Source organism: Mauremys mutica, chromosome 1 (assembly GCF_020497125.1).
Source record: "Mauremys mutica isolate MM-2020 ecotype Southern chromosome 1, ASM2049712v1, whole genome shotgun sequence".
Lineage (NCBI taxonomy): Eukaryota > Metazoa > Chordata > Testudines > Geoemydidae > Mauremys > Mauremys mutica.
The window spans coordinates 306,771,873-306,786,019 of record NC_059072.1 but is presented as its reverse complement, the minus strand read 5'-3'; the positions used below and the strand labels follow the sequence as shown (position 1 = coordinate 306,786,019).

The 14,147-nt window shown below is 36.4% G+C and overlaps 1 protein-coding gene across 4 annotated transcripts in view; it reads right to left on the bottom strand.

The window, feature by feature from the left end:
* The window catches only part of FNDC3A (fibronectin type III domain containing 3A), a 178,541-nt gene that overhangs the window by 74,068 nt on the left and 90,326 nt on the right, over positions 1-14,147 (bottom strand). For 3 of the 4 annotated variants that reach the window (XM_045013964.1, XM_045013974.1, XM_045013983.1), the window contains 3 exons: positions 9,998-10,074; positions 3,936-4,173; positions 88-360 (listed from right to left, as the gene is read on the bottom strand). In XM_045013964.1, coding sequence (XP_044869899.1) covers positions 88-360; positions 3,936-4,173; positions 9,998-10,074 — 588 coding nt within the window. Of the gene's footprint in view, positions 1-87; positions 361-3,935; positions 4,174-9,997; positions 10,075-13,991; positions 14,116-14,147 lie in introns of those variants that run through there. The other variant, XM_045013977.1, reaches the window with a different exon arrangement.

The following is a 14,147-nucleotide window of genomic DNA, read 5'->3' as shown; positions in this document are numbered from 1 at the left end:
CAACCTAGTCAGTGTGGGAGCTCCACTTCTACAGACAATTCACAGAATAAGAGGTAGCATTTATGTTAATTTTTTGCTAACACTTACCTTCTACTTCTGTATCCACTTGAGAATTACTTTTTCCTTTCCCCAAAGACTTGCTCTTTGTAGATCCTGTGCTGACACTACTTGCGTCCTGTCCTTTCACAAGTCCATTATGTTCATTTGTGGGAGAAGGACATTTCTGAGGTGATGGTGGCGGACTGTTCAATTTATCTTTCTGTGTTCCATGCCGATCTTTTAATTTTTTCTGTAAACGTTCGTATGTTTTACTAGACCTTTCGTCTCTAAAGTTGGACCTTCCATGGGTAGAGAGAGCATCTAAATTAAAGCAAAAACATGAAATGCTCAGAAAATATCATAATGTATAAAATATATTTACAATCTCATTTGAAGAGACTCCATATATATCTTGAAATTATATCTGTTCTTTTCTCATTGTGAACCTAATTAGCATAAAAGTTTATCTACTTAGCATTTCAGTCAAACGTTAACTGTTGCATATAATTTTTTTTAAGGATAAAAATGTAACCCTCTTCCTGTTTTAGTTAATACAATAGATCTTAAATATTCCAAATTCTGCTTTGCCCTCTTTGATACTATTAAATCCTGCACCTTTGTGGAAAAATTAGTGCTTGCCAATATGACATGTGTCTCCCTCCACCAATGAATTAGAGGCCAAGTAGTCTCAACAAGGTCCTGTTGGTGCAACAGACATAGTAATACCTATTCTGATTTATTAACAGAGTGCTGTAAAGAAGTATTAAAACAGAAAATGGAGAAACCACAGTGAAACCATATAACTCTTATAAATTCACTTACCACAGTGTTTGAAAATCTCATTTCAGGGCAGCTGAAACACCACATATTGAGCAAACAAAATGAATCAGCACTTAAGCCCTGATTAAGCAGACCACACTCATTCAGCAAAGCAAACTGAAGAATAGGCTTTGTTTAATTGGGACTAGAGAGCATTTTACTATAGCAGTAAGGCACAGCAGGGGATGGACATTGTACCCTAATGGAGGTTCCAGTCAAAAATGTTCACCTATCTCCTACTGGCTGCAACTGGTAACTAAGTTTTGGAACAGAATAATGAATTACTATTCTAATGGTCTTTCAGCAGAAACCAACAGAGATCAGTAGAAACCACCCCCAGCAGCTGAAGGATACTAATGGAATGAAACTAGTATAGCCAGGCACGCTCAGCACATTATTAATCTCTGTTTAAAAATTAACAGTAGATTTCTATATATTTATAATATCATGGGCAAAGCTATTCTCCTAATCTGTTTGATGAGGCGGTCAAAACAGTGAACAGCGGTGAACTGGTGGACAGCTGTGACTTCACCAAAAAAGCCCAACCACCCAAACAGAGCATGGCTTTGGACAAATAATGACTAACAACAAGAAAGAACTGTTCATTCTTGTCAAATTTTGTACTAAAGATTCTACTTCCTTTCCCAGCGCTAACATTTTCATTCTTTTTTAACATCACATACAGAAGTGCTTTAATTACACAGTGCAGCCTTTTAAAAGGTACACACCACAGCACCAGCTCTGTTTTCTCAGTGTAATCCTATCTGTCATTAGTAAAGGAAACAGCTGGTGTTTGTTATACTTATGGGAAAAGGAGATTCCTCTCAGGGTGAACAATCTGTCACTTTACTTTCTCAATTTATGCACTGGTTGCATTTAGATTAAAAGTTTAGAAATGGGAAGACAGGTATCAGATGGACGAGATGGTTGACTTATCAACTTTTGGTAGCAAAGACATTTTATTAAGACAGATTACTTAAAATGAAAAAGCTTTTTAAAATGTATTCTTTGCATAATATACATGACATACATATGTATACACACTTTATAATAATACTAATTACAATATATATAAACAATCTAACTATGAGGGAATAAACCTTCTGGATATTTTGATTTATCACTAACGTTTTAAATGGGCAGAAGTAACACATCAGCATCTTAGCTTGTGTAGATGTAACATATCGTTGCTCATAATCTGAAAAGATAACTGTGAAGTTCACTTACAAATATAAATATTAATTCAATTCTCAAATATGAAGAAAAAAGAAGAGCTAGCTCCTGTTCTAGTCTGAAAATTTTAAAAGTGAGAGATATTTTCTTTCAATATTTACCACTTTATTCAGAACAATCTGTGGGTGGAATGCTAGCTTAGTTAAAAATATAAAAATGACTGCCATTAACTATATCTTTCTACTGTGTGAAATAATCTACATATAATAAGTAAACCAATTATGATCAGAGCTACATATGTCCTACAATTCTGAAGTCATGGAATTGGCTGCAGTATCAATTCCTTACCATAGACCTGTGCAGCAGAATTAAAGGCCTTAAATATATGAGAAAGTTTTAGTTGTTTAAACTGGTTTCTAAACAGACTTAGTTAAATGAGTACAAACCACTTGTGTAGACACTCTTGTTTTATTTTAAAAAGAGTCTTATATTGGATTTAGTATAAGCTGGTAGGGAATCAACTGAGCTAAATCCAACATAAGACACTTTTAAACCAAAATAAGATTGTGTCCACAGGGGGTGGGGATGGGAGGGAGAGTTGTACTAATTTAACTAAAATGCTTTAGAAACTGATTTTTAGTTTAATCAATACAACTTTTTAGTGTAGTCAAGGCCTAACATTTTATTTAAAAAAATAAATTTTGAGCCATTATTGGGCAATGAAATACTATCCTCTAGAGTCTGAAAACAGCCTGAAAGAGCAGACCCGAAGAGGGCAAACTCATTCATTGCAACTGAGAGTTGACTTTGAAGTGTACTGATGACATTTTGAATCTCAACTTTATTAACCAGTTTATTACCAATCATTTTAGTAGAAAAATCCTGCTAATGTGCTTATTTATGGCTGATGCACTGGTGGATATTTGAGAAGCGGCCAATTGGGTGATCAGATTACTGGGGTGGTAACCTAGGAGTTCAAGCTCTCCCCCAAATTCCAAGTCACTTTTGTTTCTGCACAAAAGGGGAAGGAAAGAGAAGATGAATACTCTTCCTTTTCCACTTCCCACCCACATCTTCTCAGTGCCTAAGCCTCTGCTAGCTCCTGGCTGCCAAAAACCCAAGCCACATTCCATACTGGATCCCAGGAAGCAAAACTCCAACAACCCCAAACCCAGCAGTCACAACCTGCAGCTACCACTCCTGACGTCTTCTGGAATGCAGTTTGCTGCTGTTAATACAAAAATGTGCAACTTTGCTAAGAACCATAAATACTGGAACAGTGCAAAATTTAAAAAAATTCAAAAATTCAGGTATACATTGAATTTAGCGTAAAATAAACAAGGAATAATGTACTGTTTTATTTTTCACATATTTAATTCAATACAGATGCTCTGGTTTTGAATTTACTTGAAGTAACCATGGAAATTTCAACATGTCACAGATTTCTACACTGCTTATGTGGTAGAAATTCACAGAATTTGGATCCAGTGTCCCATAGAGAACAAAGGGCCTACCTATAATGCTGAGGCAATGGATTTAAATACTGAGTCAGAGGAAAAAGTGACACTTACTGAATCACTAAAATCATATCATATAATGCCTTGCCTTTTCCAGTGTGTGAGGCTCCCTTCTAGAACTCACCAGGCCTAATTCTGCTTAGACTGGGATATCAGACAATTTTCTGAAACAAAATACTTAACGTACTTTAATAAAAACATATATGGTTCCCTGATACTGTCTTTATTTGTACTGCAGGATGCCTAGCTAACAGCTCGAATTTAGGCTATAGTACGGCTTAAAGCTAACAGTTACACAACAGAAGAATACTGAATGGACTAGAGACGCCAGAAGAACACGAACACATTGCTTTGATAGGATATGTAACTCTTTGACAATTTACTTACCCAGATCTCCATATACCTGTGAAGTGTGATACTGTGGTATATACTGCGAAGCCATATCACCTGCTCCAGTCACTGTTGAATATATATGTCGTGGTGGGGGGGGCATCATGGCTTGAAGAGGAATGAAACCAGGCAACGGATGATGCGGAGGCCGATGTATTACTGCATGACTGCCAGGGTGAAATTCTGGAGCCTGGGGAACCACCACAACCCTTCGAACACCATTGTCTTCAATAACCTTAAGCCAAGAGAACAAACATTGATCAGGTAAAGGACTGCTTCTTAGATAGCAAACAGCTCGTTTCAAATATATGCCACAAAGAGGAAATGGAGTCTGGAACTATGCAGTCTGAAAGATAACAAATCAATAAATCTTTTTAAAAGAGAATTTTTCGTTTTGAATATAAGAGCAAAAGAATCTTCAGTAGTACAAGTAGAACAAAATGGAGATGATAAGACAAAAAAAAAGAATGCGGGCGAGGAAAATGAGGGATACGTAGTAGTGTGTTTCAGTAGGTTTCTTGTAGGAAAGTGTAAAAGTGCAATTGATTTCTGGGTGGGAAAATAATGGGGAGAAAATACTTCTCCCCCCTCTTAAAATGAAAGCTGCATGTAACAAAATTTTATAAACAGTTTTTAATCCTTTTAGGCCATTTTGAGGTTCACCAGTGTAGTTAATCCATTTAAAAAAAAAGTGGAAAACTAAATATGATTCAGTTGGTAGTATAACCTACTACCTAAAAGGGGATCTGGCTTGGAGTAACCATAGCTTCAAGTATTGTGGGGGCAGTAACCTCAGCCTCCAGAGTGCCAAAAAGAAAAAAAAATTACACAGACTTCAAGACCCCAATAACAAGTGTTACAGAATACCTCAAAGGAAGTTGCCAGGCCTCTCAGCTGGCAGGTTTGCATGCTGATGAATTTGTAGTTGATATGTAATAGGGTGTGATAGATGTAAAATGGGTGTGGGGGGGAGGGTGGAAATAGCCATTCAGAAAAAAAGGAAAACCTATGTGCCCACTGTAATATCCTAAATAGCTTCCTAAAATAGGGGACAGACCACTTGGAATATATTGTTATTTGCAATGATGTTTGGTGAGATGACCACCTACTGCAATGTAGGTGTGGGAACAGGAATACACAACAATTAAGATAAAGAAGTTAAAATCTATTTAAGGTTGGATTGATCAATTACAGAAATACTTATCTTGAATTTAAGATTAATTTTTAAGCCATAACATAGCTTTAAAATAAATACCATGTGACTTTCCAAAGGATTTGGTACTTTGAAACTGTCCCTTCCTGTAAAAGAAGAGTATTTTTAAACTAAAACAACGTTCCTCAAAGCTACCAAAACTGAAGAAGTCCTATTCTTGCAATTCGAATATAACAACAACAGTATAGGCAACTATAGAGTTGGCCAGTTTAATTCCCCAAACATAAAGATGTAATTTTAATTATTTAAGTCCCTTATGTTTGTAGCAAGGATAGTCATACGAGTTATGCTTTCTAAGGGCTTGTCTACATTACCCGCAGGATCAACAGGCAGAAATCGATCCAGCAGGGGTCGATTTACCCCATCTAGTCTAGATGCGATAAATCGACTGCTGAGCGCTCTCTCATCAACTCCGGTACTCCACCGGAGCGAGAGGCGCAGGCGGAGTCGAAGGGGGAACATCAGCGTTAACTCACTGCAGTGAAGACACCGCGGTGAGTAGAATTAAGTACGTCGACCTTAGCTACGTTATTCACGTAGCTGAAGTTGCTTAACTTAGATCGATCCCCTGCTCCCCAGTGTAGACCAGGCCTTACATACAAAAATTATACTACATATTACAGCAACATTTGGAGTCTGACAAACTGAAAAAAAAAGAATTAAAGATATCACTTCGTCCTTACTCTTCCCTGCTGCGCTTCGTTATTGAGGCACACATGGTGTTTAACATTATACCTAGTTCACAGACTCCTGTGGTATCTCAGCATGTCCGAGTAAGTGAAGGATAAGGCAATGGATTTAAATGAAGACCTTTACATTAAAGGTGAACTTCAAGTGTGTATACATATATATATTTCAAAGTTAAACTGCAAAATGCAGCAAATCATAAGGCTACGAAAGGTATTCAGCACAGCATAATTTATTAAAATCTCGCTTTTCAGGTTCTGCCACATCTGGACCTGTGCCAGCTCCTATTTTCCATGATGCTCCAGCACAGTTTCTACAGCAAATCTTACTTAACATATAATCTGCTGGAAAATGTAGACAACCTAGACGGTAGTGTTGTCAAACACCCAGCCTGGAGGTTGGATCTAGCCTGTTTAAGGCATTTATCCAGCCTAATAACAGATTCAAATTCTGTAGAAAGCAAGATTTCATTAAAATAATGTTTCTTGCTCTTAGGGCTTTAAAAAAATGCCAAATGTGATCTGATGGTAAACAAAGCGCAAACCAATATAATGCTGTCCTCCTGGGTAACTTCCCCATTCATGACATTAGGTTCTGAAAGTCCAATTATTAAAAGTTAGGAGTTTCAAATAATTTACATGCACAACTGTGTGTCTCATTTAAACATTAACTGCAATAGTGTGTGCAAATCAGATAACTGCACATGTATAAAAATCAAACAAAAATAGTGCCCAAGTATGATTTTTTTTCCGCACAGCACTGAGGGATGCTGAATGCAACAATAACCTTACAAGCGAAACATTTAATTCTGGCGTAAGGCCCATACTCTCTATCTTTGTGCAAAGCCATCATCATCACTGGGAAACCAATTACAGATCAATGAATGTAGACAGACTTAACTCTGTAGAACAGGCAGGCTCACACACAGTAACTAAAAGTGTAATTTTACTCTCTTCACAGAATGAATTTCACTCCCACGATATTGGGGGTAAAGCAAGCCCTGTTTTTTTTAAACAGTATATCACGTTTTCTGAAACACTTAGTAGTTTTATATAATGTGTGAAAACCAAGACATGTCTTATCCTATATGTTGGCTCTAATCTCCAGCAGCAGAAAGTATGGTGTAAAATCACCAAATTCAGGAGCTAGGGCAAATCCAGGCATAAGAGACCTAAACTAAAATGATACATAAATGATAGATATATTGAATAGCCTTCCTAGCCTGGTGGTTTTGGTCATTTAGCATATATTTCTGCAGGTTTTCAACTTCTCTTAATATATACACATTTGCAGGGCACCTTCAGGGTTTTTTTTTCTTTTTAATGTTAAGTATAAAGAAACAATTACACACATACAAAATGGGAAATGACTGCCTAGGAAGGAGTACTGCAGAAGGGGATCTGGGGGTCATAGTGGATCACAAGCTAAATATGAGTCAACAGTGTAACGCTGTTGCACAAAAAGAAAACATCATCCTGGGATGTATTAGCAGGACTGTTGTAAGCAAGACAAAAGAAGGAATTCTTCTGCTCTACTCCACGCTGATTAGGCCTCAATTGGAGTATTGTGTCCAGTTCTGGGTGCCACACTTCAGGAAAGATGTGGGCAAATTGGAGAAAGTCCAGAGGAGAGCAACAAAAATGATTAAAGGTCTAGAAAACATGGCCTATGAGGAAAGATTGAAAACATTGGTGTTTTTTAGTCTGGAGAAGAGAAGACTGAGGGGGGACATGATAACAATTTTCAAGTACATAAAAGATTATTACAAGGAGAAAGGTGAAAAAAATGTTCTCTTTAACCTCTGAGGATAGGACAAGAAGCAATGGGCTTAAATTGCAGCAAGGGCGGTTTAGGTTGGACACTGGAAAACACTTTCTGCCAAGGTGGTTAAGCACTGGAACAAACTGCCTAGGGAGGGTGTGGAATCTGCATCACTGGAGGTTTTTTAGAACAGGTTAGACAAACACTTATCACTGGAGGTTTTTAAGAACACGTTAGACAAAGGCCTGTCAGGAATGGTCTAGTTTTTCCATAGTCTTGCCTTGAGTGCTGGGGACTGGACTAGAATACCCACTGAGGTCCCTTCCAGTCCTACACTTCTATAATTCTAAATTAAAATCTCTTGTTGGGACTTTATTTGTTTTGGGATAACTATGAGCTTGGTACTGGTTGCTTCCACTGGCAGCAAGTTATCTATTTGTTGTCAATTTTTTTTTATTTGCTACAGAATCTTTTCGTATAAATCACTACACAATGGTATGCTTTGTTAGCAATAAGCATTTCAGAACTCTTACAACATAAAGGTTTTACCAGGATTTGATAACTCTGAGTTCTGGGTGACAGCTGAGAGAGGCTCTCTGCCCTCAATGGAAGCAAACAGTATATATTAATTTCACTAAACTTATTTAGCCTTTCATGTATTTTATAATGTTTTAGCATTAAGTAACCCACTTGAAATTAAAAAAAAATACAGAAGAAACTAGCTCATAGCAAAGATGTAAGGATTTTTATTTTTCCTAATGATAAAACATGAATTTTAACAGGAAACATGCCTTTCTGTAATGATCTAAAACAAAATGAAACAATTAAAAAACACAAAATCCATTTTGCTGCCAGATTCGGTATTCTAATATTCAAGATTTAAGAACCAACCAAGGGCTTGTCGGTTAGCACGTGGCAAGACAGGTTATGAATATACAGCAGGGGTCGGCAACCTTTCAGAAGTGGTGTGCCGAGTCTTCATTTATTCACTCTAATTTAAGGTTTCGCATGCCAGTAATACATTTTAACGTTTTTAGAAGGTCTCTTTCTATAAGTCTATAATATATAACTAAACTATTGTTGTATATAAAGTAAATAAGGCTTTTAAAATGTTTAAGAAGCTTTGTTTAAAATTAAATTAAAATGCAGAGTCCCCCGGACTGGTGGCCAGGACCTGGGCAGTGTGAGTGCCACTGAAAATCAGCTTGCATGCCGCCTTCGGCACCCGTGCCATAGGTTGCTTACCCCTGATATATAGCATGTGAGCCTGCCATGCGGATCATGCTACTGCACACTAACAATTCTGACTATGGTATATTTAGTGTGCAGTAGCAGAGTCCACATGGCCAATTAGGGTGTGGCAAGCTAGAGCACGGTACATTCACCCGAATTGCTGCACATTAAATGACCATGCAGACAAGCCTTTATACACAAACTTTCCCCAGCAGAGAGTAAGTGAAAGTAGGTGAGCCTCCTGCCCTGTATGCAAGCACTCTGCTGGCGGACAGAATTTTATACTCTTTCATTAACATATGCACCATCTGACTGGCTTTGGTTATTTGGGTTGCATTTTGTGTTGTTTGTTCGTTCCTTATTCTATACCACAGGCTGTGAACATTGGATCAGCAAAGGCAGAGTAGGTTGGCTGTAGATCCAGTACAGCGGCAAGAGAAAAAATTGTATGGTTTGTGGGAAGTTTTAATTAAGACAATACACTGACAATTATCAAAGATTTGTATTGCACTAGTGCCTAAAGACCACAACCAGGTTGGTTCTCCATTCGGCTAGGCATTGTAGAAACAAATAATAAATGACAATATATCCCAAAAAGCTACTTAGTACTTGGTCTTACATGTTCTATGTCCATTACTGTTTGTCTATCTTGTCCATTTAAGTTCCAGTTCTCCAGGGAGCTCCTTGGTGGCAGAACACTTAACCAGATGGCGCCCCCCAGAAGTCTGTGGGGCTTTGCACAGATGAAGGGGGTCTACCAACATGAAGCTCAGTGCAGGATTGGGGTCTTGGAAGGTAGACTAGAATAGGGAACCACGTCTTCCTTATATGTTTGTACAATGCCTAGCACAAGGGTTCCCTGATCCCGCTTGGGAACTTCGCATTCTATTACAATACAAATAACTGGGAGTAACATAAATATTATACACATACATCAAAAAGGAGGCTCATAAAAACATACAAGGAGACTCCTACTGAAGAGACTTTATGGGACACCACATTTACTTGTGCAAATCACTGTAATTCTGAAACTTACCATGTCATGTTACCAGGTTAGACATGTCAGCTTATTGTTATGTTAGTCCCAGGATTTTATGTATGTTTTATTTAACTGCAAATGTAATGTGAATATATGAAGCCATATGAATCAGATGTTTGGACATACCTGTGGGGCATATCCAGGAGGCACATAAATAGGAGGCACTGAACCATTTGGGGACATCATTGGAACCTGAGCAGGACCTAAATGGGTTACAGAAGTATTTCAGTACAGCACGGTTTAACAAACTTTAAAAGTTCTAAGTCCATTCTGAATTTCAATATCTCTGCAAAGAAATAAACAAGATAACATGGACAACAGAGTACATGGGCTGTAAAGATAAAATTATAGTGAAGGGTACTCAATTCATGTGAACAACAGATATGGCGCATAAAAACAATATTTCCCTGTAAATATTTCCCTCTTTCTGGAAATAAAGCTTCTTTTTTTAAATACACAAAGCTATAATCACCAACAGTAATAATTAAAAGGAAGAGAAATCCATGTGTATTCTTCCTAGGAAAATATTTGAGAAGGATGGTTTTGTGGCAAAAGCACAGGATTGGGAGCGTGGAGCTCTGTGTTCTATTCTCAACTTTGCAACAGACTTCCTGGGTAATCTTAGGGAAAGTAAAATGCGTAGGCTGATTTTCAGAGGTGCTGAGCACCCAGAACTCCCAACTATTTCAAAGGAGTTACAAAAGGAATGAATTTGATTCTTTATCTGTAAAACCAGGATAATACTTTTCTGCCCCAAAAGAGTGTTCTTATTCTTAGACTTAGGACATTAATGCTTCTAAACTGTGTTCAGATCAGCAAATGCAAGGTGCTAAGTAAATGCCAAGTATTATCTGTATAAGAAGATTAATCCATCCTATTGTTGGTAAGCAAAGATGCTAGAAGAAAAATCAAGGTAATTCTGCCTGAATGCGAAAAACTGGGCCAGAGCAACAAAAATATTTCTGAACTTAGTGTCTGATCAAATTTGAAAACGTTATACAATATCCTCAACATAAAACATGCAATGCTATAAATGTTTTAATCTGCAAAGAAGCTCAGTTTTACTTTCTGTGTAATTGGTAGTCCATGACTTTGACAGCAAAGAAAAATTATCTAATTTCAAGAGCAAGGTCTTTAGTTGCAGATGGGAAAAGATGGGTTAAAAGCCAACTTTAATGTAGCCTTTTCCATATTTTGTTTAACTTGGAATTACAAATTTTCTTCAGCAACTGAAGCAGTGGGAGTTCTGCTGGAGTAAGGAGTGTTGAAGAGGACCATAAATAAATATAACAAATATATAAGCCTACAATGGGTTGCTACTGTCCCTAACCTTAAAACAGTCTGTCTTAAACAGAATATTTCAGAAGAAAAACAAGGATGGAACTACTTAAAAAATAAAGTCAATAGCAAAAGCTGCAGGCATATTAAATGTATCATCAGCCTAAAACAGAATATACTTTACATTTTTAAATAAAAATAAGGGGTCTTTTCTTTGCTGCTTGTATCTTGTAGCCATTTATACCCAAGAAAAATGTTTTCAAAGTGGATACAAAATGATATCACTCTGCTTTAAACCACTCACTTTAAACAAATATAAATGACTACACAAGTTATAAGTCAGTTGAGAATCATGCCCACAGTTCTTCATGCTGCTCATGTCTAATTAAAACCCTTCCATCCTAGTTGCTCCAGAAACTCTGGTGATGCACATCTGTGAAGAAAGATATATAGTATGCATATAGATGGTAAGCACATCAATGGATGTTTACTTTTGCTGCATCTGGCCAAATTGAGTGTTCTGAACAGCAAATTATACTTCATTCGGAAGACCACCATATTTTGTGTATTTAATGCCTTTCTGTCTTGACTGATATAAGCAGCAGTTTTCTCCAAAGCCAATACAAAAGTTGCCATATGGTGGCATTAACACATTGCTCCCAACACAGCCACGTTCACAAACCACCTACTCCCCCAGCAGTCAGAAAATAAGAGACTCAAGGCAATTTATTAACTTGAATGAGTCCCACTTGTGGTGTTAGCATTAAGACAAGGTGCTAACTTTGAAATATTTATATCCTGACTTTAAAATTCAGAAGATTTAAAAATAGAGAAAAGATGGTTTCTTCTCACTCAGGCTGTAACAGTGAACTCCATTATACTTCTGATTAGGTTTTTAAATCATTGTAAAATGTAATAAATGGTAGATAAAATTAAAAAAAAAAAAGAGCTTGGCAGAGTTCCTTGCTGTGATGTTTTTGCCAGAAATCATGGTACTGGTAGCATGACTTGAGAAAAAAAAAAGGTTTTTTTTGTGAGAGCTTAAGATAAAATGCTAACGCCAGATTTTAAAAAATATAAAACTGGTTTTTTTTTTTGTTTTTACAACTAACGTGAAGATCTTGGTTTTATTTAGGCATAATACATTGTAAAAGGAACTCTTATGTTTCTATTTGTTATTGCTTCAAGTTACTTGTTAGACTGTTGATAAGTATAGATGACAAATTTACTGTTCCTAGCCATGAAATACAGTAATGATGTCACATTATCAGCCAATAATGACATTATTAGGATGTGTTAACATTTTAATTTTTTAGAGTGTATACAAATGAAATTCTGTTTTAGAAAGTGTTTCCTTAATATGATTATATTTGATTATTAATGTTAAAGGTTTGTATTATCTAAATTGCTAGTCTGGAATCTTCTATATATTGCAACATGCTGAATCTCATTATGAAAGTAAAATTGAAGGACACAAAGAAAAAAATCGGATAGAAATATTCTATAGTTTAAAACAGTGGTGCCCAACCTTATCACATAGTAGGCCCACAGAAACCTACACACAAACTTGTGTGGCCCAAACAGATTCTACATATTTTAATATGATTTAAAGTCACCTGTATTGATTTATATTTTAAGTTCAGCTTGTTTTGTATGTATTTAGACAGAAACAATGTATGTATAGTATTGTCTATTTACACGCTTGTGTAAACTAAAATTATGTAAACATGACGACAAACTGCTAATAAATTGTACGTTAGTATATTGTGTTGAAGCAGGCTGCAGGCCTTATGAAATGCTCTGGTGGACTGTGTACAGCTGCAGGCCGTAGGTTGGATACTCCTGGTTTAAAATATAATTGCCTGAAAAATGCGTTACCACACACTAAAAATATCATATTAAAACAGAAGACACATGTTTTCCCATACTTTCAATAGTGCCATTGTATCAGAATGTCTACATTTCCCTTAAATTATTATGGCAGACGTAGCTTGTAATTTTTTTTTTGGTGTGCATTTTACCCCAAGGGGAAATGAAGAGATGGTGGTAGGGAAAAAGTCTCCTGAGACATTTGTTACAGAGTTCGTGAAAATTAAGAACACTTGCAAGAAGCAGTGAAACCTAAACACAACAGCTTAGGTCATATCAACTGTAGCAGGCTGCTTAAAATCTTGAGTGTGTCTATTTAAACATAATGTAAAAGAAAATGTATCATGACTCTTACAATCACTATAAAGAGGGAAACAAAATTAATATGATGTATGCTTTCTACTGTCCCAGACATAATTTAATCGTATGGCAATACATTTCAAACCTGTAAACTTCAAAATATTGAAAAAAACTTATTTAATCAGATATGCAATCAGTTTTCTTAGTTTTTAAATCTCACCTTCTCATTCAATTTTGAATTCAGTAAAGAAATTGTAAACTTAAATGGACTGAATTTTCAACATAAAAACCAAACATTTTATCAGTCTATAAACAAAGATTCTTTCTGGACAGTAACTGTATATAATAGTGCTCTTATAAAACTAGTATTCATAAAGTCCTCAAAATGCAATACTTGCTTCTAATTTTATGTTCTGACAGACAGGGAGGTCCTTAAAACAGGATACACAGTGATACACATTGATCTACTGAACCCACATAATAATAAAGACAATTCATAATTTTACATACCACCAGATCTATGTTTAAATGTACCAACCCTTTTCTACCTTTTGTAGCTATTATATATCTGGCATCTGCTGAAAACACAGGCTGGGTTTAGATTTATGTAATGCTTTTCATGTTTTAACACAAAAGCAGAACTCTCTTTCAAAATACAGTCAGCAAATCTTACCACTCATTTTGTTTTTACTGTAATAGCAGAAGAGTAAACAAGATCCAGTGATCCAAGGTTGGACACGTTAGCAGCTTTAATTGGGAGAATGCTTTCGTTTTTGTGCTGGTTGAGGAAAAGCTCCTTTGACCGAGTCACATGATCATCACATGACTT